General features: G+C 48.4%; 1 protein-coding gene across 1 annotated transcript in view; it reads left to right on the forward strand.

Moving 5' to 3' along the window:
• Window positions 1-591: 591 nt before the first annotated feature.
• sptlc3 (serine palmitoyltransferase, long chain base subunit 3) overlaps window positions 592-27,309 on the forward strand; it is a gene marked incomplete at its 3' end in the record, with an annotated part of 29,770 nt that continues 3,052 nt past the window's right edge. The window contains exons 1-9 of the mRNA XM_084450099.1: window positions 592-701; window positions 1,362-1,553; window positions 2,588-2,742; window positions 2,928-3,076; window positions 10,223-10,347; window positions 11,526-11,619; window positions 16,166-16,271; window positions 20,179-20,398; window positions 24,894-25,020. Of these exons, the coding sequence (XP_084306225.1) occupies window positions 594-701; window positions 1,362-1,553; window positions 2,588-2,742; window positions 2,928-3,076; window positions 10,223-10,347; window positions 11,526-11,619; window positions 16,166-16,271; window positions 20,179-20,398; window positions 24,894-25,020 (1,276 nt within the window). The 5' untranslated portion in view covers window positions 592-593. The remainder of the gene's footprint in view (window positions 702-1,361; window positions 1,554-2,587; window positions 2,743-2,927; window positions 3,077-10,222; window positions 10,348-11,525; window positions 11,620-16,165; window positions 16,272-20,178; window positions 20,399-24,893; window positions 25,021-27,309) is intronic.

A 27,309-nucleotide genomic window follows, 5' to 3' on the forward strand; every position in this document is an offset into this window, starting at 1 on the left:
ACCTTTTCTAGGGCATAAAAGCCGCAAAAGGAAATATTTTTTTGTGCTCAGTTGAGGTATACAGTATGCTTATCCTATGTATTAATACTAGCCTGCAATAAAGTACCATCACAGTATCAACAATAATAGAAGCATGAGCTCTCATATGAGCTTTGATACCCCTGTAAATTGACAATCAGGCTCCATGCATTCTCAACAAACATGATTGCTCATAGCTTCCTATTTTAGCTAAGTGATAGGCCTACTCAGGCTACAGCAGCTAATGGAGAAGGTAACGTTGTCATCATGTAAACAGCTGTTATATAAGAGTCAAGTAGAGTTTACTCTACATGAATGATTTGTGTTCTAAATGTTCTAAGATGGTTGTCTAACTTATAAGGGGTACTTACATAAGGTATGTTGTAGGCCAGTAACATTTTTAAACTTCAGTTCTAACTTTGGGGACCATCCACAATAACACCACTGCGCGTGGTAGGGCTATAAGGAAGTTACCATATAGTAGGCGAGGTTAGAAACCGGTTCAACGCCGGAGAGAAACACTTCCTTCATCTTTCTTTCTGTCTTCACCAGTCGACTCTATTCTCTGAACAGGAATGGCAAGAACAGCAGATCATGTGTCTAAAGGAAACCTCAAACTTCAAATAAACCAGAATGACTTGACATACGGCATTCAGAAGAAAAATGGATATCATAAAGATCAGGTATGCAATATAGGCTATGGCTACTATGGACTACATAGTAAGGTCTTTGCGCAATCCGTTCAATTGACTAACTTTCTTGACTTCGTCGAGGCTACCTGAGTTGAGACAGGTTCAAACATGAAACAGCGAAATGTGTCCTAATTACGTGGACGTAGGTGTGTAGCCTAGCCTAGTCTAGCTAGGTGCTACGGGGATGCTGTTCGAGCACTTCCCCAAAGCAAACCTGATGCGCGGCCAAGCCAGCCAGTCAGGTGACGCGCCCAGCTGACTGTGTGATATAGGCCACCTCGCCCTGCGTCGGACATATTCATATATTTGAATATTGGATCGAAATGGCCTCATACAATATGAATGAGAAATTAAAGGTTATGCCAAAAAGATTCAGTATAGCTGTCCAGATGTTCAACTCTCATGTCTATTGATCTAATTAGCGATCTATTCGTTCTAATTAACATTGCGTCTGAAGTAGAAGAGATTACAAAGTAATATTTGCATGCACTGCATTCTTTACAGCATGTTAATCAAGGCATGCCATGCAAAACACAGTGCATTCACATGCGCATTCACATGCACTGTAAAGGAAATGACTTCTCATTCACCCAATCACACACCAGTGTGTTCTATGAATGTGAATGCGGTGTGTTGTTCTTTGCGGTATAGAGACACGGCACGGGGAATGGGCTGGGGCCCAGGCGGGGAGCACCGGAGGCCTTTGAGCAGGCGCCCATGTACGTGGCCGTCATGACATACCTGGGCTTCGGCATTGTCACCCTGTTTGGCTACTTCAGGGATTTCCTCAGGGCCGTGGGGCTCGAGAAATGCCACCTTGCCCAGGAGAGAGAGGAGCAGAAGGTGGCGCGCACACACACAAACACACTCACACACATAATCCCTCTCTCTCTCTCTCTCTCTCTCTACCTTTTTCATCCCTTTCTGTAAACCATAGCCCATCTCCAATACATACACAATGTTATATAGTCCCAGCGAGTTACCTTTTGCTCCTGCAGTTCATTTCAATGCAGAGAGATGCAACTTACAAGTTGCAATAAGATGTTCAAAGCAAAGTTGACAAAGTTCTCTGTCTTTCTCCCTCTCGTTATGCACACTCTTATGTTGTTATGGGTGAGGGTGAGGACACAACGGAGGAGATCTGGGGTAGATCTAATTAGTTCTCTGAGGATTCAAATGCATTTTCCCCGCTTAGCTACTATCCTTAGAGATCTTTTCAACTTTACAGTTTTTAGCTTTGATAAATAAGATAAACAATGATACATGTTTTCCCTGTATAGATTCACTGCCCACTGCAAAATAGGAACTAACAGTATGACTAGTACAATTATAAGATGCTATATGAAATACAATTCTCATCAGCCAGAATGTCAGAATGCCAGTGATGAAATATTTATTTAGCAACAAGAGTGGTTTAATATGACAAGGGAAGTCAAGAAAGCAGCCAATATGCTTCCTCTGTTTGACAAGGGTCCCTTTACGAGTCATTGTCGGGGGGGGGTATTTAAGCCCTGCTACCCTGCCCACTCTGAACACTCCCTCCATTTGTTCAGACGCTTCATTTTGTTTATGGAGGCTTAAATATGTGATCATCAAAGCCTCTTTATAAACATGGTTAATGACCTCTCTCCGTATTTTGCCATGCTGGGGAGCTCTGTCGCAGTCCTCTGGGAGCCCTCTGAACATCACTCTTATGGACCCTGTGATCAGCACTGTTAGTGATTCTGATAGACTTGACTCACTTTTATCTCCCTCAAGACTCCAATGGCTAGTCGTTTGAAAGCAACACTCATAATGACATTCACTGTGATAATGTTCAAAGTAACTTGTTCAAAGTAACTTGCATCCCGTGACATTCCATTTCCTTTTGCTGACAGGATTTTGTTCCACTTTATCAAGATTTTGAGAACTTTTACACGCGTAACCTTTACATGAGGGTGCGAGACAATTGGAACAGGCCCATCTGCAGTCTGCCAGGACCCGTGTTCGATTTGATGGAGAGGGTTTCTGATGATTACAACTGGACCTTCAGGTAACGTCACTCATCATAACCGTTTCACCATCAACTACTAAAGAATAACCAGTTCAACTGAATCGGAGGTTGACCCCTCCAGCAGCCTGTGATAATACAGAGAGCCTTCGTTAATATGCCGTATGTATGGGTGCGTTTGTGAAAATCAATGCAGAAAATGATTAGTGATATTCATGCTCCAACAGGCTGACAGGGAAAACAATAAAGAGTGTCATCAACATGGGCTCGTACAACTACCTCGGTTTCGCCGAGAACAACGTCGACTTCCTGAAGACGGTTGCAGACAAAACCCGTCAGTACGGGGTCGGGGTGTGCAGCACCAGGCAGGAAATGGGTGAGTCTGTTTGTGGTTTTCAACTTTCATCTCTGGTAGAGGTCAGAATTACTCTAACATTTTGTCAGTGTGTTTCTTCCTCCTTTGTGCTTCTGCATGAGACTTCAGCAGTGGTCTGATATGGGAACTTGAGTATATATATACACTGTATATAAAAAAGTGTTAGGGTTTTGGTGGAGGACCCAAGAGCAGACACAATTGGGATGAAAGCCTGTAGGCACGTTAATTGAGATCCGGGGAGGGGCAGGTAGTATCGTGGTCAGTAAACAGGCGATGGTCAGGCGGGGACGTGGTAGTCGTACAGGCGATGGTCAGGCAGGAGCGTGGTAGTTGTACAGGCGTGGGTCAGGCAGGAGCGTGGTAGTCCTACAGGCGAGGGTCAGGCAGGAGCCTGGTAGTCGTACAGGCGATGGTCAGGCAGGAGCGGGGTTGTCGTACAGGCGAGGGTCAGGCAGGATCTGGATACTAGGAAGACAGGGATACTTAAAATCCTAACCAATTTCAAAATCGGGTTACATCACGCACATAAGGAGAATCTTAACAGATATTCTTCTTGCGCATCTAGCAAACAAGCACACACAGCAAGATTTGAAAATATCAGCTCAGCACACACTACAGGATCTTATTGTGCCCGAGGGAGCAACGAACCACTGGTCTCACCGTGTCACTTGTAAAGTCGGGATGTAATAATCTTAAATATCAAACATGTTGCCCCGATGGGTCTGCGAGCCGATCAGGAGGTATAAGATTGGATCTGTAAACCCCTCACATTACAAGATAATCTGGGCCGATCATCGGCCCCGACCAACGTTCCAGACCAGATTTCTCTTCCGATTGTCGGGAGGGGTGAATCGGGGATAAATCGGCCCAAAAATCCTGTAGTCTGAGCCTGGCATAAGGTAAAGCTTAGAAATCTAGGCTACAGGAAGGCTGGAGTCGCTAATTACCAACTAGGTGAGTCAACAATCTGGCACTGAGGGCTGTGTGGACCGGCTTCTAACTGTGCATTCACACAGCGCGCGACTTGGTCGACAAGAGCGGCCGGCTGCCATTCATTCTCAATGGAAGCTGGCGACATAGGGTGACGGACGCCTCGGTGGCAGCGAGCAACGTGATACCAGCGATCTGAGCGTAGATTTGAAGTTGGGCAGAGTTCAACTTTATGCAAATTAGCAGCGACATCGCCGAAGCAGCAACCAATAGCAGAGCAGGTTACCTCAGAATGGCAGTAGAATACATCTTCAATAATGTGAGTGACACATGAATGACCCGCCCACCCGGCATCTGCAGCTCTTGGCTGCCGGGGAGCTGGCGATGCGATGCACACGACCACTGTCGCCCTAGTCACTCGTTGTCTGAAGCTGCGTTCCGAATCGCCTACTACCCTACTATATAGTATGCCAAAACAGAATGTAGTATGTCCCAATACATAGTATGCCACATGCAGTATGGCAAAAGTACCAGGATGACCTACTACATCCGGTCGTATTTTGCAGTATGCACGCCAGCAGGCTTTTCTGGCTATTCTGACCCACAATCCTTTGCGCAGCGGTAATGTGCGTCACATGCGCGAGTTGACAGCTGTAGACGAATGTCGCGTTATGGACAGCGACGGATGTGGGCTAATTTCAAGGCGCAATGTTATGACAAGGTAGTATGTCCCAATTGGATGCCTACTGCTTGCAAAGTACGTACTTTCTAAGGGCAGCTGTAGTAGGTACTGGTAGTAAGAAGTAGAAGTATGCGATTCGGAACGCAGCCTGAGTCTAGTCTGTCGGAGTTATCCTGCTCGCGATTGGCTGATTAGGACCAGGTGCGTTGAGGTGTGGGGGAGAGGCAATCATGCTGATGCGCGGCAGGTGTGCGTCGGGGGCGTGTCCGGCATGTGAACGCAGACGTGCCGGCAGTTCCCGCTGCAGCCTCTGGGAGGTGCTGGGGGAAACAGAGTCCGGCACTGGAGAGACAGGGACAGGCTTGGGACCAGAGTCAGAACCGGGGCTCGGGCCGGGGTCAGGGGGCTGAGGAGGTGGACGACGCTGACACGGTGGCGCTGTGACAAAAAAGCCAATCTATGTGTGATTTTATAAGTGTGTTGTACTTCCAGAGATTTGTTGGACCTGTCCTAGTTTGTATTGGTACTGCACCTAGTTTTAGGAGTGGTGTGAGGTCCTTCTGTCTGTGTCACTCATACACCAGGCTGTACAGTAACTCTGCATAGTGCTGCAATGACACCCGAAAAGGTTAACCATCAAAGCTCTCTCTTCTATCACACCCACCATCATTTATTATCTTTCTCATGAATTATACTACCAGGATCTTTAATTATCTTCCAACGATGGCACCGTTCTATGAATAATTCAGCCGTTGTTAAATTATGTACAGTTTGAGCATAAGCTGGGATCATCACATAGCGGTCCACGCTGAGCAGTGGTGAAATTGTATCCTTGTGTAATGTAGCATTATAAAACACTCTAGATTTGAAATAGGCCACAGATGAATGCAGCTGATGCAGTAGCCACAAAAAAGTAATTGGCGTCACACTTTATCTCCAACTTAAACCGACTTCTGTAACTTTGGTGTCTAAATGTGTGTGTGCGTGTGTGCGTGTGTGTGTTTGTGTGTGCGTGCGTGTGCGCGTGTGTGTGTGTGTGTGTTTGTGTTTGTGGCTGGCAGGGACCCAACCTGGTAAATCAGGTTTCAGCCTCTTCCAGTGCTGTTTTGAAACCTCATGAATGGTTGGCGGTGGTGTGTTTATAGGTCAATTATCTTAGGCTGGGATAAAAACACACACACACACACCATGCCCTGAACCTTCCATTCAGACCTTAACCAGGCCCTTATTATTGTAAATACAAATGTATTCTTGACTAACTTGTTCGGTAAAATAACCCAAGTAAACACGTAATACATTCCCCTTTGTTATGACTTGTTAGGTTTTGGCTATTCACTCGTTGCTGTATGTCAAGATGCCATACCAGAGCCCTCACAGAGGCAGCAGTGAAAAGAGCATTGCGATCATCAGTCTTAGTCATATGGTTGTTTGTCAGAGTGCAAGTACAAAGTCCCCTGTCATCCATTACTTATTTATGTGATTTATGCATATGTTTTTTCCTCTGGAAAACGAGCATATTTGTAGTGCTTTTCAGTCGACTCACTGAGAGAGTTAAGAAATAGCAAGCCCCTCTCCCATATTAAGCATCAATTATTTATAAGCACACAATCTATGTTTGAAGAGTGACTCTAAATCCCATGTTGGTAGTTCCTATGGTGTTATTCATATGTACAACACACTATAGACTTGCCAGTAGATACTGTAGAGTGGTGAATGGGAGTTTGCTCTGTGCATGGGGGAAAAAAAGATTAATACCTACCGCACCCTTTCAATGTTTTTATAGACAAGATTGATATCACGTATACAGTAGATGTTGTTTGCTGAGTGTTGTTTACTGATGTACTCAACTTGGAAGGAGAAGTTACACTGTTTCCTTGGGTGTGTTTAAGTTGGGGGGGTGGGGTGGAGGGAGGGGGGGGGGGCGGGTGCTGTTGCACCAATCACTAATTAATGGATATTTCAGTGTGTGGCCAACCATTTCCTACTATTCTCACAATGATTAACAGAAAAGGATATTTAGTCAAGTAATGGTGACTGATCTGTGTAGGGCAGATGTGGAGTGTAAGACCTCTAGACAAGAGAACAATGGTAACTAATGACAATAGTACGGCCATGTGAAGTATCTTCATCACAGATACAACACACATAAAATCTTTATTGCTCGTTTCAGAAAAAACACAAATGGAGGTCATAGATACAAATGATTAACCACTGAGCCGCCTGCTGTTAAAAGCTTTACAGACGTACCCTAGTCACGGGTGCCCAATAAAACCAGGCAGCTACCGTTAGCCCCAAAGAGCTGCCCACGCCCATTACTGCTCCGCAGGAAGTGCCAGAACTCAACGCCGCCGGCCAATTTTGGGAGAGCGAGAGAGCCAGCATGTTGCCAAGGTTACTTAGCGTCCTTGTGAAGCAGTGACAGGCGGGACAGGTGGACACGGTTTAATCAGAAGAAGGTGGACATACGTCTCCAGGTAGCCTAACTGAGGTGACTCTGGGCTTTCTGAGAACTGGGTCCTCTCCTTCTCTTCCCGGAGAGCGTCCAGAAGGGGAGGAGCCCGCGTACCAGGGCAGCATACTGTACCAACCAGGACGCAGGCCTAGGAGGGCAGCATACTGTACCAACCAGGACGCAGGCCTAGGAGGTCAGCGCTGAGGAAACACTCTATACTGAGACCAGATGCCAATGCAGTCTGATTAAAAGAGCTGCTTGTGCCGGCCGGGGCTTTGAGTCTGAGTGGTTGAGGAAATGTATGAATCGATTTTACTTGGCAGAGAGCCTGATGGGGGCACGGAATGGGAAACGCCGTAAAGGGAGAGCTGCTCCAATGCTTTATGGATTACACATACATAATTAACACACACACACAGACACACACACACACACACACACACACACACACACACATACATACATACATACTGTATTGTACATACATACACACACACACAAACACATACAGTACACATTAATACTGTACATACAGTACGGCTCAATAGTCCCTCTTCCCTTCGCTGCAGTCCCAAAACTTTACATATAGCCTACATAAAACCTACAGGAAATCTCTCTCTCTCTCTCTCTCTCTCTCTCTCTCTCCTTCCCTATCCCTATTGTTATGTTTTCAAATCAATTATTAACTCATTCAGATGTGCTTGACTGCACTGAACACAATTGTCATCATGAGTTATTATCTGGCATCTTCTCACCTGGACCACACACAGACACTTATCATACTGTACGTTTATGTTGATCATGATAATGATATCCTAAAAGCAATCTGATGGAGACTTGTGATATTACACTAAATTGTAATTGGCTCATTTGAGATGGGAACAGGGAAACAGACCAGTCATATATCTTTACCCACAGGCAGTGGAAATAAAATTATTTTTTCCCTGTGGCTCCCAATTATACCAGCTCACAATTCCCTCAGCCAGTTTGGAGGACCAGGTAGAAAGCATGCCAGTGGGGACAGATAATTCCTTCTTTATTGCACCAAATACAAAAACACCATGTTAGGGGATACATAACAATCTAATCACTTTTCCAAATGAATTGTGCAGCACAGCTTTCAGATTGTATTGTAACTGAAGAGCTACGTTATTGTGCGGTAGAGCTACAGTATTTGTGGACCTTACTGTATGTAGGCTACCTCCTTTCTTCAACCCTAGATATTACTGGACCCCTGGACTTCAACTACTACTAACTATAAGAAAGTGCAATATTTCTGAAAATGTCATTTTTCATTTCCATAACTAGACTCACAACTCAGTCTCTAAATGTTGCAAGACTATTCCATAACTAACATTTTCATCATACAATTTCAAACCAGTTTCCATTCATTTGAATATATTTTAACAGTTAGTGCTGCAAATCATTTTTCCTTACTTTTATTTTATCTTGAATAGCCTACATTTGTACTTTATTCTGTTTTAGCTGCAAGATGCATCACTAAGCCTGCCCTGGACCTGTACTTGCATTTATTAAAGTTCAAGTTTGTTTCCATTTCTTACCAGACACTTGAATACATTTGTAGGCTATTCTATTTCTGGCTAGACACTTATCTTGAAAGACTGAGACATTAGCCCTCTCAGCTGTGTGGCTCGTTTTTTCCTCTCGTCTCCCTATGACACTGTTCTCCATGTTTAGTAATGAATAGCTCTTGACATTATATTCCTTTAGAACGGCGACTTTGTTCTTGCATATCAGGCAGGTAGCATTTCCATTGAACTCCACAAAAAATACTGCAATGTCCATATTTCTTGAAACCGTCTGTGTTCCTAACGTTAGTTAACCATGAAAACAACCTCTCGGTGGCTAGCTGCATTCCGTTCATTGTTCATAGTTGCTGCGCACAATAACAGAATTTCGGCCCACGTTTGAGCGACTTGAATTTTGCATTGTAGGCCTGGCTGCCGGCGCCGTTTACAATAAATTATTTTGCGGGCTGGATTACATTATATTTCTGACATCATGTCGCGGGCTGGATAGAGTGGTGTGGCGGGCCGCGTGTTTGAGACCCCTGACTTAGAGGGATAGTTCTCCCAGATCTGTCTCTCGTCCTGTAGATCTCTAGAAACCATGAGAGTAGATACAGTACAGTACATTACATTACAGTCATTTTGCAGAGGCTTAACGACGCCACAGTTGGGCAAGCAAGAAGGTCTCCGGGCCTTTCTGTCCCAAAGGACCTAATAAGAAAAACATGCTAAAGAACAGATGCTCTTCAGTCCGGTCCCTGACCAGGACTTGGACTCAGCACTTGGACACTCCTGCCCCAGGAGGATGACAGCTTGGGATGGGATAAATGCAGGGAACAATTTCCACCGGCGGCCCCGAAAGTTACACGTGTGTGATGTGTTCTGTGTCCCCGCTCACTGTATGCACTGTACTAGTGTATGACAGAATAAAGACCCCCCCCCCCCTCGGGTCCCGTCATTTGTGGGCAGCTGTAGCTCAGTTGGTAGAGCGGGTCGTTCAATGATCGGAGGGTCAGCGGTTCGAATTCCAGCTCTGACTGTCCACATGTCGAAGTGTCCTTGAGCAAGGCACCTAACCCCAAATTGCTCCCAATGAGCAGGTTAGCACCTTGCATGGCAGCTACCGCCATTGGTGTGTGAATGTGTGTGTGAATGGGTGAATGAGAGGCCATTGTAAAGCGCTTTGAGTGGAAGGTGGAAAAGCGCTGTATAAGTGCAGTCCATTTACCATTTGTTTGTTCATGTGCTTTTATCCAAAGTGACTTACAATAATTGCATTTAACACCAGAACTCACAAGTGCATCTCCTTTCTAAACAAGTGACTAAGAGCATCATCTAGATACCGTACCGGACTAATTTTTTCTGGCCTAGGAGAAACGTGACTCGCCTTCAACCAAAACAGTGGGCTGAGCTGACAAAGATCAACAAAACACAGGCGTAACGTCGAACGACTGTCACGGGGAGATCTCCCATGGTAGCAGCTCTCGCTGTGTAGGCTGTTCATTTTTTCCCGTCATTCTGAGTCGCTGTTGTTGTCGCTGTCTCTGCGGCAGGTAATATGAGCATCCACATGGAGCTGGAACGGCTGGTGGCCGCCTTCCTCGGGGTGGAGTCCTGCATGGCCTTTGGAATGGGCTTCGCCACCAACTCCATGAACATACCTGCACTGGTTGGCAAGGTGGGTCTCTCTCTCTCTCTCTCTCTCTCTCCCCCCCTCTCTCCCTCTCTCTCACACACACACACCAAAACACCTCTTGGACACGTCTGCTCTGTGGGTCTTGTGTGTGAGTTTTCACAGCACGGCTTAAATTAAGCTAATTGGCTTAGCTTTTGTTCCTCTCTTGCAGATGGCCTAAATTAAAAAGGGAATGCCGCTGAATAACAGTCCACTACCCCCCCACCCCCATTAATTAAAACTCCTAATTAGACATGGCAGCAGTAGCCAGGAGGAGGGAGGCTGTGGGCACACAGTCACATTCAAGCACATGCTGTACTGCTCTGTAGATGGCGAAGGGGAGGCATCGGAGGGGGCACCACTCAAGGGTGTGATTAGTCCGCGCCCTGCTCTGTTGTCACGCCAACCAAGCTTACACAGGCCACCAGGGGTTACCATCGGCAACACGCAGTCATGGCTGTCACTGATTGGACCGGACGGACGGGGGGGCGGTCTGGGCTATGGGTATAAGTGACAGGGAATCGTTAGTTAATGTGGCTCAAGTGGTGCAGAAGCCCCTCGGGGTGGCATGGAGGTCTCTGACTGTGCCCCTACCCAGGTCCTGGTGCTAACGGGAGGCCTGGTCTGCCTGCGCTGTACACAAGGCCAGGCCGTACCGTACCAGGCTAGGCCATACCGGGCGGGGCCGACGTGACGGCTGCTGGTATACACCCGGGACAGGCCGATAGGGCCCCAGGTCAAGCCAGGCTTCTCTGTCTCTGAGGCAGTGTCAACATGACACATGAACCCTTTTTACAATGCCACACAGGTTCGTCCTGCATAGCCAGACACTGTCTCCACACTTCATTTACGCCGTGCCAGCGCTGGAGGAAGGCCTGGCTGGACTCATTACTATTTGGGGATAGGGGGAAAAACTATGTATTTCTTTAAACCAATCACAATCTTCCACATGAATCTGCCACTGATTGAGCAGTATTAAACAAATGACAAGGCTCCAAAACCTACATCCTACATCCGCATTGTGCGCAAACGCAAAGCACATTGTGTTGCCTTTGTGCATGAAATGTGCTATATAAATAAAGTTTGGTTTGATTTACAGTTTTTTTCATACAGTATATCCTCCTGTTTGTGGCGGTTTACAGGGTTGTTTGATATATCCTCCTGTTTGTGCCGGTTTGCAGGGTTGCCTGATCCTCAGTGACGAGCTGAATCACACATCCCTCATCCTGGGAGCGAGGTTGTCAGGAGCAACCATCCGGGTGTTCAAGCACAACAGTAAGCGCTTCGGGACTATCGACCTAAAGTACAGTTTAGCGGTGGTATCTAGCGTCTACTTTTGCTCCTGAGGAAATGCTCTAACCTTTAGAGAGAACCCACCACACACTGTCCCCTGTATATCAAAATATGCAACAACACTAGTGGCGTAGCTGAAATACACTAAGGACTGCATTAATTAGAAGCGGTTGTCTAATTATTTTTCCCAGAGAAGATGAAAGGAGTAAATAAAATTGACTGAAAAGCCCAGTGTGCTGTTATTAGAAGCATCAACCCTCCTCATCTGGGCAGACAGGACAAATGAGCATATTTGACATGTGGACCTGCGGCAGCAAATGTGCGCTGACAGGTACGAGTCAGAGTCGGTTAACCTCCCTCCCCGCTGGCCTCAGAGGCCGAGTGTCTGGGAGAGAAAAGCCCCCAGGCACCCCACCAGCTGACCCCTCCCTGTCTCCCCGCTCCCCTCGCTGCCTGTCTCTCTCCCAGCCTCGCTGCCTGTCTGTCTCCCAGCCTCCCAGCCTGTCTCTCTCCCAGCCTCCCAGCCTGTCTCTCTCCCAGCCTCCCAGCCTGTCTCTCTCCCAGCCTCCCTGCCTGTCTCTCTCTCAGCCTCTCAGCCTGTCTCTCTCCCAGCCTGTCTCTCTCCCAGCCTCCCAGCCTGTCTCTCTCCCAGCCTCCCTGCCTGTCTCTCTCCCAGCCTGTCTCTCTCCCAGCCTCCCCGCCTGTCTCTCTCCCAGCCTGTCTCTTTCCCAGCCTCCCAGCCTGTCTCTCTCCCTGCCTGTCTCTCTCCCAGCCTGTCTCTCTCCCAGCCTCCCTGCCTGTCTCTCTCCCAGCCTGTCTCTCTCCCAGCCTCCCAGCCTGTCTCTCTCCCAGCCTGTCTCTCTACCAGCCTCCCAGCCTGTCTCTCTCCCAGCCTGTCTCTCTCCCAGCCTCCCTGCCTGTCTCTCTCCCAGCCTGTCTCTCTCCCAGCCTCCCAGCCTGTCTCCCTCCCAGCCTGTCTCCCTCCCAGCCTGTCTCTCTCCCAGCCTCCCTGCCTGTCTCTCTCCCAGCCTGTCTCTCTCCCAGCCTGTCTCTCTCCCAGCCTCCCTGCCTGTCTCCCTGCCTCAGTCCCCATGTCCCTCTCTGTTTATTTGTTAAATCGTTAAATTGGATCCCCATTAATTGCCACCAGGGTAGCAACTATTTTTCCTGGGGTCCACATATAAAAATACAAACATACAAATACTTAACAATGTTACCCAGAGCCCACCCAGCCCAGAACCCACCGGATCACCGCTTGTTCAGAACCCTCTCACACTCAAGGCATTATATTCACATGATATATGCAAATGATGAAATTCCCAGCCATATAATACAAAACATAACGATAACAATAATAAGGAAACAAAACTAATTTTCTGCCAGGAAGCAAAATGGAACAAATAGAAGCAAGCAAGTCTCCCTGCCTCCCTCACTGTCTGCTAACCCCTCCCTACCTCCCTCACTGTCTGCTAACCCCTCCCTGCCTCCCTCACTGTCTGCTAACCCCTCCCTGCCTCCCTCACTGTCTGCTAACCCCTCCCTGCCTCCCTCACTGTCTGCTAACCCCTCCCTACCTCCCTCACTGTCTGCTAACCCCTCCCTGCCTCCCTCACTGTCTGCTAACCCCTCCCTGCCTCCCTCACTGTCTGCTAACCCCTCCCTGCCTCCCTGCCTGTCTCCCTCCCTCCTTCCCTGCCTGTCTCCCTCCTTCCCTCCCTGCCTGTCTCCCTCCCTCCCTGTCTCCCTCCCTCCCTCCCTGCCTGTCTCCGTCTCCCTCCCTGCCTGTCTCCCTCCCTCCCTCCCTGCCTGTCTCCCTCCCTCCCTCCCTGCCTGTCTCGGTCTCCCTCCCTGCCTGTCTGTCTCCCTCCCTCCCTCCCTGCCCGTCTCCCTCCTTACCTCCCTGCCTGTCTCCCTCCCTCCCTGCCTGTCTCCCTCCCTGTCTCCCTCCCTGCCTGTCTCTGTCTCCCTCCCTGCCTGTCTCCATTCCTCCCTGCCTGTCTCCCTTCCTCCCTGCCTGTCTCCCCGCTCCCCTCGCTGCCTGTCTCTCTCCCAGCCTCTCCCTCCCTGTCTCCCTGTCTCCCTCCCTTCCTCCCTGCCTGTCTCCTCCTTGTCTCCCTGTTGTCCTCCCTCCCTGCTTTCCTTCCTCACACATCAGACTGAACCACCCACAATTCCGCTGCAGCTGCTCATCAAAGACTAATCCCTCTGTTAGCCAAGTAGGCTGACTGAAACGGCCTGTGTGACAAAAGACAGGAGCAGGCAGTCGATGGCAACGATGCACAACTCTTTTCTATTTCTCTCTCTCTCTCTCTCTATATATATATATATATATGTATATATATATATACCTACAAATTACACCTAAAGGAGCTTTTATGGAGCTTTTTATGGTCTATGGAGTTGGTCCCCCCATTTGCAGCTATAACAGCTTCCACTCTACTGGGAAAGCTTTCTACAAGATTTTGAAGTGTGTCCATGGGAATTTTTGCCCGTTCATCCAGAAGAGCATTTGTGAGGTCAGACAATGATGTTGGACAAGAGGGCCTAGCTCGCAATCATTCTAGTTCATCAAAGGTGTTCAGTGGGGTTGAGGGTTAGGACTCTGTGCGGGCCAGTCAAGTTCTTCCACACCAACCTCACCCAACCATGCCTTTCTTTGTGCATTGAGGCACGGTCCTGCTGGAACAGAAAAGGGCCTTCCCCAAACTGTTCCCACAAAGTTGGAAGCATAGAATTGTCCAAAATGTCTTGGTAAGCTGAAGCATTAACATTTCCCTTCACTGGAACTAAGGGCCCTAGGCCAACCCCAGAAAAACAACCCCAGACCATTATCCCTCTTCCACCAAACTTTACAGTTGGCACAATGCAGTCAGGCAGGTAACGTTCTCCTGGCATTCGCCGAACCCAGACTCGTCCATCAGACTGCCAGATAGAGAAGCGTGATTCGTCACTCTTCAGAACACGTTTCCACTGCTCCAGAGTCCAGTGGCGGCGTGCTCTACACCACTCCATCCGACGTTTGGCATTGCACTTGGTGATGCAAGGCCCTCTCCTCCAACATCAGTGTCTGACCTCAAAAATGCTCTTCTGGAAGAACGGGCAAAAATTCTTACACAGACACACTCCAAAATCTTGTAGAAAGCCTTCCCAGAAGAGTGAAAGCTGTTATAGCTGCAAAGGGGGGACCAACTCAGAATGCCTATGAGTTTAGAATGGGTTGTCACAAAAGCTCCTGTACTGTAGGTGTAATGTGTAAGTGGCCCAATAATTTTGTCCATATAGTGTGTGTGTGTGTGTGTGTGTGTGTGTGTGTGTGTGTGTGTGCGTGTGTGTGTGTGTGCGTGCGTGCATGTGTGTGTGTGCGTGCATGTGTGTGTGTGCGTGCGTGCGTGCATGTGTGTGTGTGTGTGCGTGCATTTGTGTGTGTGTGTGTATATGTATATACGCCACAAAGCCTCGGACGGTGTGTTTACAGTCAGCCCTCTTATTCTGGCTGTCACAGTGGGGGTGAGACCTGTGGCAGATCTGATCTGAGCGGCCCATCGGTGGCGTTCCATTCCTGACTGCCAACACAGGTTGGGCCACACAGGGAGCCAGAGAATCAGGCCACAGTCTGTGGGAGTTACACATGACTGGTATTTGGGCCGGGCGTCAGTGTTGTGCAATACCGTGTGGCATGCAGTATAGTGTAGATGATTGTTAGTGATACTATACCTGGGCGTTGCTCTATAGCAAAGGCCTCTGCTGGGTGAGGCAGTCTGGAGAGGAAAGGAGTTAGTAAACATGCTTATTTGGTCTGTGATTACGGTGGTTGATTTTTGAATTGCTGAACATTTATGGCCATGTTTTGTTCAATTGAACTGCTGAACATTTGCTGGGAAAGGTTGTTTTATATGTTGGCAGTTGTCGGCCCTTCGAAAACTACAGTTGTTCAATACTGCCATCTACTGGCATCACTGCGCAAGCTGCAGTTCACAACGTGCCAAACAATAATGGCCAGAGAGTGACTCCACCTCTACCCATTCAGGCTTTATCAAACCACAATTGCAGGTCAGGCATTTGTGTCTGGCTTTGTGTACTAAATACAGCACTGCTAATAGTCCATTACTGAAGCCCGTGAGCAATTCCACTCCCAACAGACCTTTTAACCCAGCCTACAATGAGCTCAGTGTGTATTCCTATCTGCTGCAGATTGCAGGTGTTCATTAGCCGAGCTGCTCTGGTATTTCCTGTTTGCAGTTTTTATGGGCGGTGCTGTTGGCAGGTAAAGCGGTGTTTTGTGTGCTTAGTGAACTGGGCGGCCCTGTGGGCGTCCTTATCGTGTGGTTCAACACGGGCGTTGATCTTTCATATCTGCCAAATGTAGATTTTTTTTATAATGCACATGCATGGGAAAACTTAATATGTAGTATGGCCTTTCCTGATACTTTTTGGTTTTGCAGGCTCTGATTCTCCCTCTGTGTGTGTGTGTGTGTGTGTGTGTGTGTGTGTGCGTGTGACTGTGTGTGTGTGTGTGTGTTGTCTCCAGACATGCAGAGCCTGGACAGGCTGCTGAGGGAGGCTGTGTGCTCGGGTCAGCCTCGGACCCACAGGCCCTGGAGGAAGATCCTCATCATGGTGGAGGGCATCTACAGGTCAGCTGCGCCTCCTCCACCCCTGGGCTGCATCCCGCTGGACACCACCGCTATCTGTTCAATCTGTCTCCCTCCTGACCGCCGGCGCACAGGTGCTCTTTAGCAGAGTTCACTGGAGCCAGGGCACACAGCCCACTCAGGCAGCAGCCGCTGTTTGTAACCCGAGTAGTGTGTGTGTGTGTGTGTGTGTGTGTGTGTGTGTGTGTGTGTGCGCGTGTGTATCAGCCCCTGTGAAGGCCTCCTTTTTCACTTCCCTCTCTATTGTAGGATAATGAGGAGTGTGTGTGTGTGTGTGTGTGTGTGTGTGTGTGTGTGTGTGTGTGTGTGTGTGTGTGTGTGTGTGTGTGTGTGTGTGTGCACGCGAATGTGCGTTCACCACTGTGGTGGTGCGTGGGTGGGTGTTTGTGAGTGAGACAGAGAGAGTGCTGTGTTGTGGGCCTCTGGTGCTGTTTGATTACCAGAGGAGGCGGATCGTATCTCTCTTAGCAGAGAAATCCAGATCCAGAGCCTCGTTGACCTGCTCCATCTGCTCATTAGCTCTGAATCAAGGCCAAATGCAACCAGAGAGACTGACTCCATTACACTCCTAACCACCACTTATTACCACCTCCTCCCTTCTCTCTCTGTCTCCCCCCCCCCTCTCTCTCTCTCTCCTTTCTTTCTTTCTTTCTTTCTTTCTTTCTTTCTCTTTCTTTCTTTCTTTCTTTCTTTCTTTCTTTCTCTTTCTTTCTTTCTTTCTTTCTTTTTCTCTCTTTCTTTTTCTTTCTTTCTTTCTTTCTTTTTCTCTCTCTCTTTCTTTCTTTCTTTCTTTCTTTCTTACTTTCTCTCTCTTTCTTTCTCTTTCTTTCACTCCCGCTCTCCTTTCTCTCTCGCCTCTCGCCCTCCTGCTCCCTCTCTCCCTCTCTCTTTCTCTCTCTCTCTCTCTCTTCCTCTCTCCCTCTCTCTCTCCCCTCTCTTTTATTACCTCTCCTGCTCACACCCCACAAAATTTTTTTTTTCTAGTCTTCTTTGCTCTGTTCTTTTTCTGTTCTTTTTTTCATCTCTGCTGTCCTCCCACCCAATCTTTCATCTCTCAATCTAAGACACGCCTCCGGGGGGGTGGGGGGGGGGTCGCCCCTAAAAATGACCTCAGTCTCAACCTACAATGGGGTGTGTGAGGATCGGGAGGGGAGTCGTCCTTATTAAGCGATGGCGATTCTCCGTGAAAGCTTTTAGAATGGTCATCTAGGGTTATAAATCCACCGTCTTACTTCCACTTCAATCCACTCCTTAATTTGAAGCGCTTGCGTAAATGCATTATCCGCAAAGCTACTCTTATCAGAGGAATCCCTACAGATCAGAGGCAGGGGTATATAGGTACCGTTTTGAATAACTTTGCCCCCTCCCTCTAGGAACATCAAAAAGCTGGGATAAGGAGCGGAGTGTGGTTTAGCTGAGATCTGCGCCCTCCTTTGAAGTCCTCATAAGTCTTGGAGGAACCTTGTCCGCTGTCATTTGGTTTACATGAAGAACAGAGGTGCTCCATCATAGCAGGGTAGCGGGCTTGGGAATGCTGCGCCGCTACACACAAACACACACACACACACACATATTCAGCCTCCATCTGCCCTTAAAAGGCCTGTCTTGGATGGGAGGAATGGAGAAGGAGAGGTGGGAGGAATAGAAGAGGAGGAGAGCGGACCTAGAGGAGAGAGGGGGCCTGTGCGGTTATAATAATAATAATAACTAGAAAGTACATTTCCTAGAGACAATGTGAGGTGGGCTAGCTGCCGCAGCTCTATGTAACAGCTACTGCTAGTACTATTATGGACCGGGCAATCTCCATGCACCCACCGGTGAAGACCGTGTGTCTCTAGTCCACTCAGGGGCTGAGTTGTGGGGCCCATGGCTTGGACAGTGGCGTTGTGGTGAGACTCCGCCCCCTCAGATCACATCGGTCGGGGGCAGGGCATTGACCCCCTACCTATCTACCACACTCAGGGGACTTGTGTGGTCTGTGGTGTGATGCTACCACTGTAGTCATAAAGGTGTGCCTGTACCTTTAAGAGAGCCAGCTTGTGTCCCAAAATTCAAATCCCAACTGACACTCTGAACATCTCTCATTCACTTCAATGGGAATGCATGCTGACTTCAGACAGCTCTCTGCCTGTGTAGCGTAAAAACTGTAGCCATGGTGGTTAAGTTAGAAGTTAGAAAATGGGTATGAATTCAGAATTAGCAGCACAAAAGCTAGAGTGCAGTGCCATACGTTTCAATGGGGAGCGCAGTTGCCGAACAAATCGTCATACAGCGAAAACTATAAGTCACACAGCTTAGATACTTACATTGTACGAATCAGCACAGTTGTGTGAATGTGTGGACAGTGGCGTGGTGGTGAGACTCCGCCCCCTCAGTTCAGAGCTGGGCGGGGACAGTGTACCCCTCTCCGGGCCCGAACCGGTGAAGACCATGTGTCTCTAGCCCACTCGGGCTGAAAAGTGGGTTCTGTGGCGTGGATAGTGGCGTGGTGGCGAGGCTCCGCCCCTTTTGGTCATAGCCAGTCAGGGACGGTGTACTCTTCTCTGGGCTACCCATCGGCCCCCACCAGTGAAGATCATGTGTCTCTATTCCACTTTGGCTGAGTTCTGTGCTACCACATTAGTTATAAAAGGGTGCCTGTACATTTAAGAGAGGCTGCACATGCACACAAATTCAAAAAATTCAACAGCTGCCACCAGTCTAATCCCAACTGACACTCTGATACTAGACATGGTCTGCTTCAGACAGCTCTATCGCGAAAACTATAAATGTTACAGCTTATATATTGACACCATAGGAATCCTGAGAACTTGCCGAAGATTTCTATGTGCAGCTCAAAAGTTAGTGTGGCACCATGTTTCAATGGGGAGAGCAGTTACCGCACAAATCGTCATACCTCAAAAATGGTAAGTCACACAGCTTAGATACTTACATTGTACGAATCAGCACAGTTGTGTGAACGTTTTGATGTATAATATGTGTATGAGCTGTTAAAACTGTAGGCATGGCGACAGGTTAGAAAAAGGGTAAAAATTAGCAGCTCAAAAGTTAGAGTGCGGCACCATACGTTTCAATGGGGAGCGCAGTTGCTGAACAAATCGTCATACCGTGAAAACTATAAGTCACACAGCTTAGATACTTACATTGTACGAATCAGCATAGTTGTGTGAATGTTTTGATGTATAATATGTGTGAGCTTTCAAAACTTTAGGAGTGCCAGCAGTTTACAAAATGTGTGAATATTTTCAAAGCAACAGCTGCCACCACTCTAAAAACATAATGATACTGAACATTCCACCCGCAGTTTCAATGGCACAAAAATTACTAAAAAAAACTATTAAAAAAAAATATCCACAATCTGAATACATCCGGGAAACAGCTAAAGACGATGAACATTTTAACGTTTGAATGAAGTTTCTAGCACAAAGTATGAAGAAGTAGTTAAGAGCCAAAAAACTGTGGAGAACTATAATAAGTAAGAAAGAAATAGTGGGAATATTACAAATTGGGCTAGCTTCTACAAGCTAGCCCACCTAATAAATAAATAGTGGGAATATCACAACCTAATAAAAAAAAAAAAAAAAAACGTTATTTCATACAAATAAATGCAGCTCAACATGCTTTACAACAGATAATTTACATGCACAGAATGCTTCAAATAAAAATAGACATAAAATGAACAATGAATGAAATCAGGGAAAATAAGATGGACGATAATATTTATGTAACCCGTACATCAATGGACGTGCTACACGAGGAACGCCGTAGACCGCTCTCTGATCCTCTTTGTGAAGCTCGCGTACCGAGCGTTCGTGTGTCCGTGGACGCTCTGTGTTGATAGTAACAACAGTGTGTGTTTGTGTTTACAGTATGTCTCTCTCACCCCCAGTATGGAGGGTTCGGTGGTGCGTCTGCCTGAGATCGTGGCCCTGAAGAAGAAATACAAGGCCTACCTTTACCTGGACGAAGCCCACAGCATCGGAGCCGTGGGGCCCACGGGGAGGGGAGTGACCGAGCTCTTCGGCTTGGACCCCTCCGACATCGACGTGATGATGGGGACCTTCACGAAGAGCTTTGGGGCATCTGGGGGATACATTGCTGGGAACAAGGTACATTTAAGTCCTCTGGAACACCTGCCCCTGCTGCGTTGTGTTTCTAGCCTGGAAGCCAGATGCACCCCCCCCCCCCATCCCACCAAAAAATCCCCTTTTGCGATACTCTGGGCTTCTCTCCACCCAGAACGATTTCAGCGGGCGGGAGTACTTGCCTTGACAGACAAACTCCTTCAGCCAGCATAACAACACGTTTGCCAAATCCAGTTGGAAGAAAGGCAAAAACGTTATTGTTATTGAGTCTATTTCTGCAATAACTGTACTTATGACTGTGTGTATTCTACTAACGTTAATGTTACTGCTCGCTGCTTCAGAGAATCGATTAGCCTCCTAACGACCTGTATTTCACTAGAGGACCCAATCAGGGGCTGCATCCCCACTGGGGGGCAGAACAGCAGTTAGGATGCAGTCCCTGATTGGCCCTGATTGTAATTTCTGGAAATCAATTTGGATGGGAAGAAGTCCAGACTGATCGCGGGGAGCAGAATGTGAGCTAATGTGATCAGGATCCCGACTCAAGGCTATTGTGTAGCTCTGTATTGCTCCCTGCTTTTCCTGAACTAACACCTGATGTCTCTGTTTTGAATAATACAAATCATTCATCGTCTTTTCCCTCGCTAACAATTCACACCTGCAGCCGGCGATGTAAATGAACAGTGTGTACACAGTGTGTGTATTGATGGGAGTGGTGGGTTGATGGTATCGTCAGTCTGGAGGATAGACTAACGCTCTGGTGGTCACTGACACACAGAGAAAGGGTCTATATCCAGGTATATCCAAAACTGGATTTATGTCATATCCATGGGAACGTATCGGTATGCAGCGTTAGGACTCTAAATACCGATACTGCCTGGATATGACATAAATCCAATTTGAATATTCCTGAATACAGACCCTTTTCGCCCAGTATAGATGGAAGTCCACTGTCTGGTGGGCATACAGTAGCAGTATCCCCAACCTCCACATCTCCAGTCCACACCTCTCTCTCTCTCTCTCTCTCTCTCTCTCCTCCCCCTGTCTCCTCTCTCTCTCCCTTTCTCTCTTCTCTCTCCCCCTGCCTCTCTCTCTCTCTCTCCTCTCCCTGTCTCCTCTCTCTCTCCCTTTCTCTCTTCTCTCTCTCCCTTTCTCTCTTCTCTCTCCCCCCTGCATCTCTCTCTCTCTCCTCTCCCTGTCTCCTCTCTCTCTCCCTTTCTCTCTTCTCTCTCTCCTTTTCTCTCTTCTCCACCCCCCCTCTCTCTCTCTTTCCTTCTCTCTCCCCGTCCCTCATGTGCCCAGCAAATGTTCCTAACTCCATGTCTCAGAGTCTTTGTAATTTCTTATGACTCCATTAAAAATCGTACTTCAGTACATAACCACATCAGCGGTGTGGCAGTTGATTAGACAGAAATCGTAGGAGAGCCACGCTGTTTCAATTAGGTATCCGGAGAGAGGGACCCTTCCTGCCCACGCCTTGCACTGGTGCAGTCCCATACTGCCATAATAAGAAGGTAAAAAGCTGGCGGAGTGCCAGCCCCTTCTTGTGGTGAATGTCGGAACTGCGCTCCAGATTACACAGGATGGTCTTCAACAGGCGTCATAATGTTTGAAGTATGAAGCCGCCCCCCCCCCACACACACACACACCCCTCCGACAGCTGGTTGTGGTAAACAACTGGAGAGAGCAGAAGGGTACAGAGACCGAAATCCTTTTAGATTTGACTTATTTGTTGTTGTGGTGAGATCCCCCCCACCCCCCACCGCCAATCATAGCTACGTTAAGTGGACTCAGGTTGGCCCTCAAATGTTCCCGCAGATGTGTTCTGGAAAGCAGTGTTATTATGAGCATTTTAGAAGCCTGCCAAAAATAAGACCTCTAATGGATAGACTCACAACACCTCATAATCCACCTCGTCTGGATAAAGGAAGTATAGTGTAGAGCAGCCATTCTCAACCAGTGGTCCGCGGCCCACTCCTGGTCTGCAGAGCGCCATCACGTGGGCCGCAGAAGCAGTGGTAGCCTACTGCCAAGTGGTTAGACAAAAATAAAATAAAGTTTGGTCATTTACAAAGCTAGTTATTTTTATATCTAAATGTACTCAAAAATTCACAAAAGATTCAAGTTAGAATGCATAATTTCAATGACCAGTTATGTTTGAATATCCCCTCGTCAGTCACATCCGAATGTGTTCAGCGAACGTCCCTCGGATGCAAACTTTCCCTCGCCCACGTACCACCAAATTTTTTTTCTCATGTATTTGGGAAGGTGGTTCTCAAGTTACAAAAGGTTGAGAACCCCTGGTGTAGAGGATGCTTTGTTTTTGACCATCCCACCTGTAAGTGCACAGTGACAGCATCTGTGTGTGTGTGTGTGTGTGTGTGTGTGTGTGTGTGTGTGTGTGTGTGTGTGTGTGTGTGTGTGTGTGTGTTGTGGCAGTCTGTGGAATCGCCGGAATCGCCATGCCAGTTGGAAAGGAGGCTGATTTCGAGAGTAGCCGAGTCGCCTTTGACAGACGGTCGGCCGGAGCTCCCGCCTCCAGATGTGTGGGAGGGGGGGGTGGGTCGGACGTGTTCTCTTAACCAGTTTATCTCTGTCGCACAGAAATCCTATGAGGCCCTAAAGCGGTGAAAATCCCCGCCCGTAAATAGAACCAGATGGTTCGGTTGTTTAAGGGGTTCTCTTCCTGCGTTTTGAGCATCTCCCACTAAATCCCTTTTCCCTCACATGTATGTATGTGCGTGGAGCAGGCCCCTGCAGCGCCCCCCAGTGGAGACAGACGGCAGCGGGGTGGAAGCAGAGGCCGGCTCCATGTCAGCCCCACCCCCCCTTCCGACCCGGCTGTCACACTGCCACCGCCAGGCGGGCCGGCGCGCCCCCTCCGAGCCCCGCTCCAGACCACCAGACCACAAACACACGGGCACTTCAGAGACCGTGACCAAATCAGCGCTGCTTCCTGATTCCTCCTCCGCGCCTGTCAGCCGATTGCCGCGTTAACCTACTGCTGACGTCTGGGAATAATGACCATGACAGTCCCCATCCTGGCTCACTTCACCATTAGGCACGCTTTCTCTCTCTCTCTCTCTCTCTCTCTCTCTCTCTCTCTCTTTCTCAAATTAGGGCTCTGGCTGCACCAGGGCTCGGGCCGGAACCCCCCCGTCCCCCCACCCCCCCGTCCGTGTTCACAGTGCGCAGTCACCAACCCAAGACTATCGGAGCAACGTGGCAGAAAATGTGTTTAGAGTTTTGATTGGTTTTAATTACCGCTCAGGTCCTGGCTGTGCTTGGGCTCTCTCTGGTGGCCCTTGGGGACAACTGCATGCCCGTACCCCACATTACACACCTTGCACAGATGATGTTTACCCCACAGTTGCACAAATGGAACCGAAAGGTTTTGCACGCTATACCTCCCTGCTAGCAGAGTGAAGTGAACGATGTGCTGTATTAACACGCAGTGCGCGATCGTACAGATCCCTTGCAGATCTTCTGAGAGAGAAAGAGAGTACAAGGGGCTGTATTGCTGAATAGAATCAATTATGGACAAACGTAATTCCAATATGCGTGTTTGTTTTTAATGCTCACTGGTCCTTGGCTGACCCTTGGAAGTTAACTGCTACACGAGAAACAGCATTTCCTAATCAAAAACAAAACACTCTTGACGTCTTTGTAGGTTCAGAAATGGAACATGAATTTTGTGTTTACTGCCAGAGTGTATTTACAGTTCATACCCTAACCCTGACCCCCCCCCCGCTCCACACTGACTCCATACCCCCTGCACCACTTGCACACAACCCCTGATTGTTCCACATAACTTAACGGCACGCACGCACGCACGCACACACACACACACACACACACACACACACACTGCACTCACTGTATATAACACCGCTCACCCACCACACTACAATCTGCACACACACACGTACACTCACCACACTCCATTCTGTATATAGTACACATACTGTAATTGTGCCTCCTTTATTTTATTTTTAACTGTATATCGTAATTTGTACATTGCACTGCTTTTCGTTGCACTGTTTCATATTTTGTCTTTGCACAGTTTTTTGTACTGTTTGCACTGTCATGTCTTTACACTGTCCTGTCCTGTCCTGCACCCTGTCCTCGTCTACAACAGCGTACGCCTTAACCCTCGTCACATTCCTAGCATGTGTGAACCATATACATGGAGAATAAACTGAACCTAAAGCTGTGTTCGGAATTGCTCCCTATTCACTATATAGGGCGTCAGCCATTTTGTTTGTAGTGTCCGAATTCTCCACAGAATTTTCGTTCCCTATATAGTCCACTATTTATTACCCACAATTCACCTTGATTTGCAGGGAGCAGTGCATGTACCCTACATTTTCTCTGTTCCCTAGGTAGTTCACTACATGGTGAACCCTATATAGGGAATAGGGAGTGAGGGAACGAGGGAGTGATTCCGAACACAGCTTAAGTCTTGAGTATTGAGGAGCGGGAAGTCCATCCTGACGCGTGTGGCGGTTCTGTATTGCAGGAGCTGGTGGACTTCCTGCGCTGCCAGTCACACAGCGCCGTCTACGCCTGCGCCCTGTCCCCCCCTGTCACCGAGCAGATCATCCGCGCCATGAAGTGCATCATGGGATTGGACGGAAGCGCGATGGGTGAGCGTCCATCAGCGGTCGTATTCCTACCCCCCTACGCCACGCTACACCATCACACACTTCAACCCCCCCCCATATAAACTATCCAAACATCATCTCTCCGCTCCACAAATGTGAAATCGGTGACATTCGATAGAAACACTGGAACCAGCAGTCCCTCAGGGCTAGACCAATGTTAGCCTTGTAGGTAAGCCCAGCTCCACATGGAAACATAAACAGCGGCAACAGTCTTAGCAATCTGCTAGCGATTACTGGTCTGGAGGGGGGTGGGGGGGGTTGGCAGCCCCCATCCCCCCCCCACACACACACACACGTGACCCTGCTGCAGAGGGGAAATCGGTTTCACATGCGGCAAGCAAGCAGACCTGCGTCTGTGAACAGTCTCGGCCGTGAACGGCTTCAGTCACCCAGGCAGGCAGCTCCCCCGGTACCTGGCTGTGGGCGGGGCCGCCTCTGTTTCCTCTCCGATAGGAGGGGCTCGCTGAGCTGCAACCCCCCCGCGCTCCCGTCCCCCGTCCCCCTCTGGAGGCTGGGAAGACACACGGTGGGTAGAGACCCCGTTGTCAGGGAACACACCTGTTCACGTGGTCATGGGAGAGGGGTTTCAAGTGAACGGACGAATGTCAGATAGTATAGCACGTACATTACCGGACGTGTGATATCCTAGCGCGCTATGGTATACGAGACAGAAAGAGCGTGCTGTGGAGAGGACTTCAAAGCGTTCCAAATATTTTAAGGAGAGGACATGTGACAGTGTCTGCACCCTACCTACCCAACTACTGTTGGCTTTCACTGCAATGCATCATAGTCTGGTGGTGTGTACATTTCATTAGATTACAATCATTTACAAGTAGCAGACGCTTTCAGAAGTCGGTGTACTACTACTGTCAGCGTCAGAAGTCAGTGTACTACTACTCACCAGAACGTACAAGTGTATCTCCTTTCTAAACAAGTGAATAAGAGCATAATGTAGTGCTGACGGCAAAGTGCATGAGTAGCAAACTAAAATTACAATAGATGCTTAAGAGGGAGGATCATGGTAGTACTTCTTGAAGAGGTGAGTTTTGAGCCTGCGACGAAAGATGGGCAGCGACTCTGCTGTCCTGACGTCAGTGGGCAGTTCATTCCACCAGTGTAGCAGCAGTAGCAGCAGCAGGTGAGCTAGGGTTCACAGCGCTCGCTCCATGACTAACCCTCAACTCCAGATGCCCCGTCTCTGACCAACCCTTTGGAAAACAGCTGTTTTTTATGAGGAAATCAGTCTTGACCTGTCTTTGGGAAAGGGAGATCAGCGCCGGCCCGGGAATGGCGTGCAGTCCCTCCAAACATCAGGTCTCTGTTTGGGAAAGGCGGAGCCAAACATTCTCCACACGGAGTGTCCATCACGGGGTTACGGAGCGTGCGTCACTTGAGCTGGACAAATACTGTACTGACGGGACAGTCTATCTATCTGTCTGTCTGTCTGTCTGTCTGTCTGTCTGTCAATAAATACGTTTTATATATATATATATATATATATATATATATATATATATATATATATATATACATGGTTGTTAATAAAATAAGTCCTCTACAGCAAACTTTACATGGTGAAAAGCAAAAGACAGTAAAGCAGCCGTTCTCCCCTCCATCACCCTCCTCTCCCCTCCATCACCCCTCCTCTCCCTTTCATCACCCTCCTCTCCCCTCCATCACCTTCCTCTCCCCTCCATCACCCTCCTCTCCCCTCCATCACCCTCCTCTCCCCTCCATCACCCTCCTCTCCTCTCCATCACCCTCCTTTCCCCTCCATCACCCTCCTTTCCCCTCCATCACCCTCCTCTCCCCTCCATCACCCTCCTCTCCCCTCCATCACCCCAGCCCCGAGGAGGAGCCCCTCACAAAATGGAGCTCAGACGTTTGGCAGATATCCTCCTCCTGGCAGACGTCAAAGTGTTTGTGTTTGCGCTCTCTGCTGAGATAAGGGGGTCTAAATGTCTCTCTCTCTACCCCCCCCCCCCCCTACACACACACACACACACATGTTTGAACAAGCTGCCAATCCGTTCCCAGGTAACCAGAGGGAGAAGGGAGTGAGGCTCTCTGCGTTCCAAGTTCCGAGGGCGGACCGTGCCAAAGCCCGGTGCTGCAGCCGTGGAGCTGCCTGTCTGGCTCTCCTGGCGCTCCAACATCATTAGTGAACCCAGAGGGTCAAAGGTCACAACGCCAGACCTCTCTCTGCTGCTATTGATTTGTCTGTGCTTATATTTATATCTCAAGTGGACGTGATACTTAAAGCACTATTTG

The sequence above is a fragment of the Borostomias antarcticus genome, assembly GCF_949987555.1.
Source record: "Borostomias antarcticus genome assembly, chromosome: 2".
NCBI lineage: Eukaryota > Metazoa > Chordata > Actinopteri > Stomiiformes > Stomiidae > Borostomias > Borostomias antarcticus.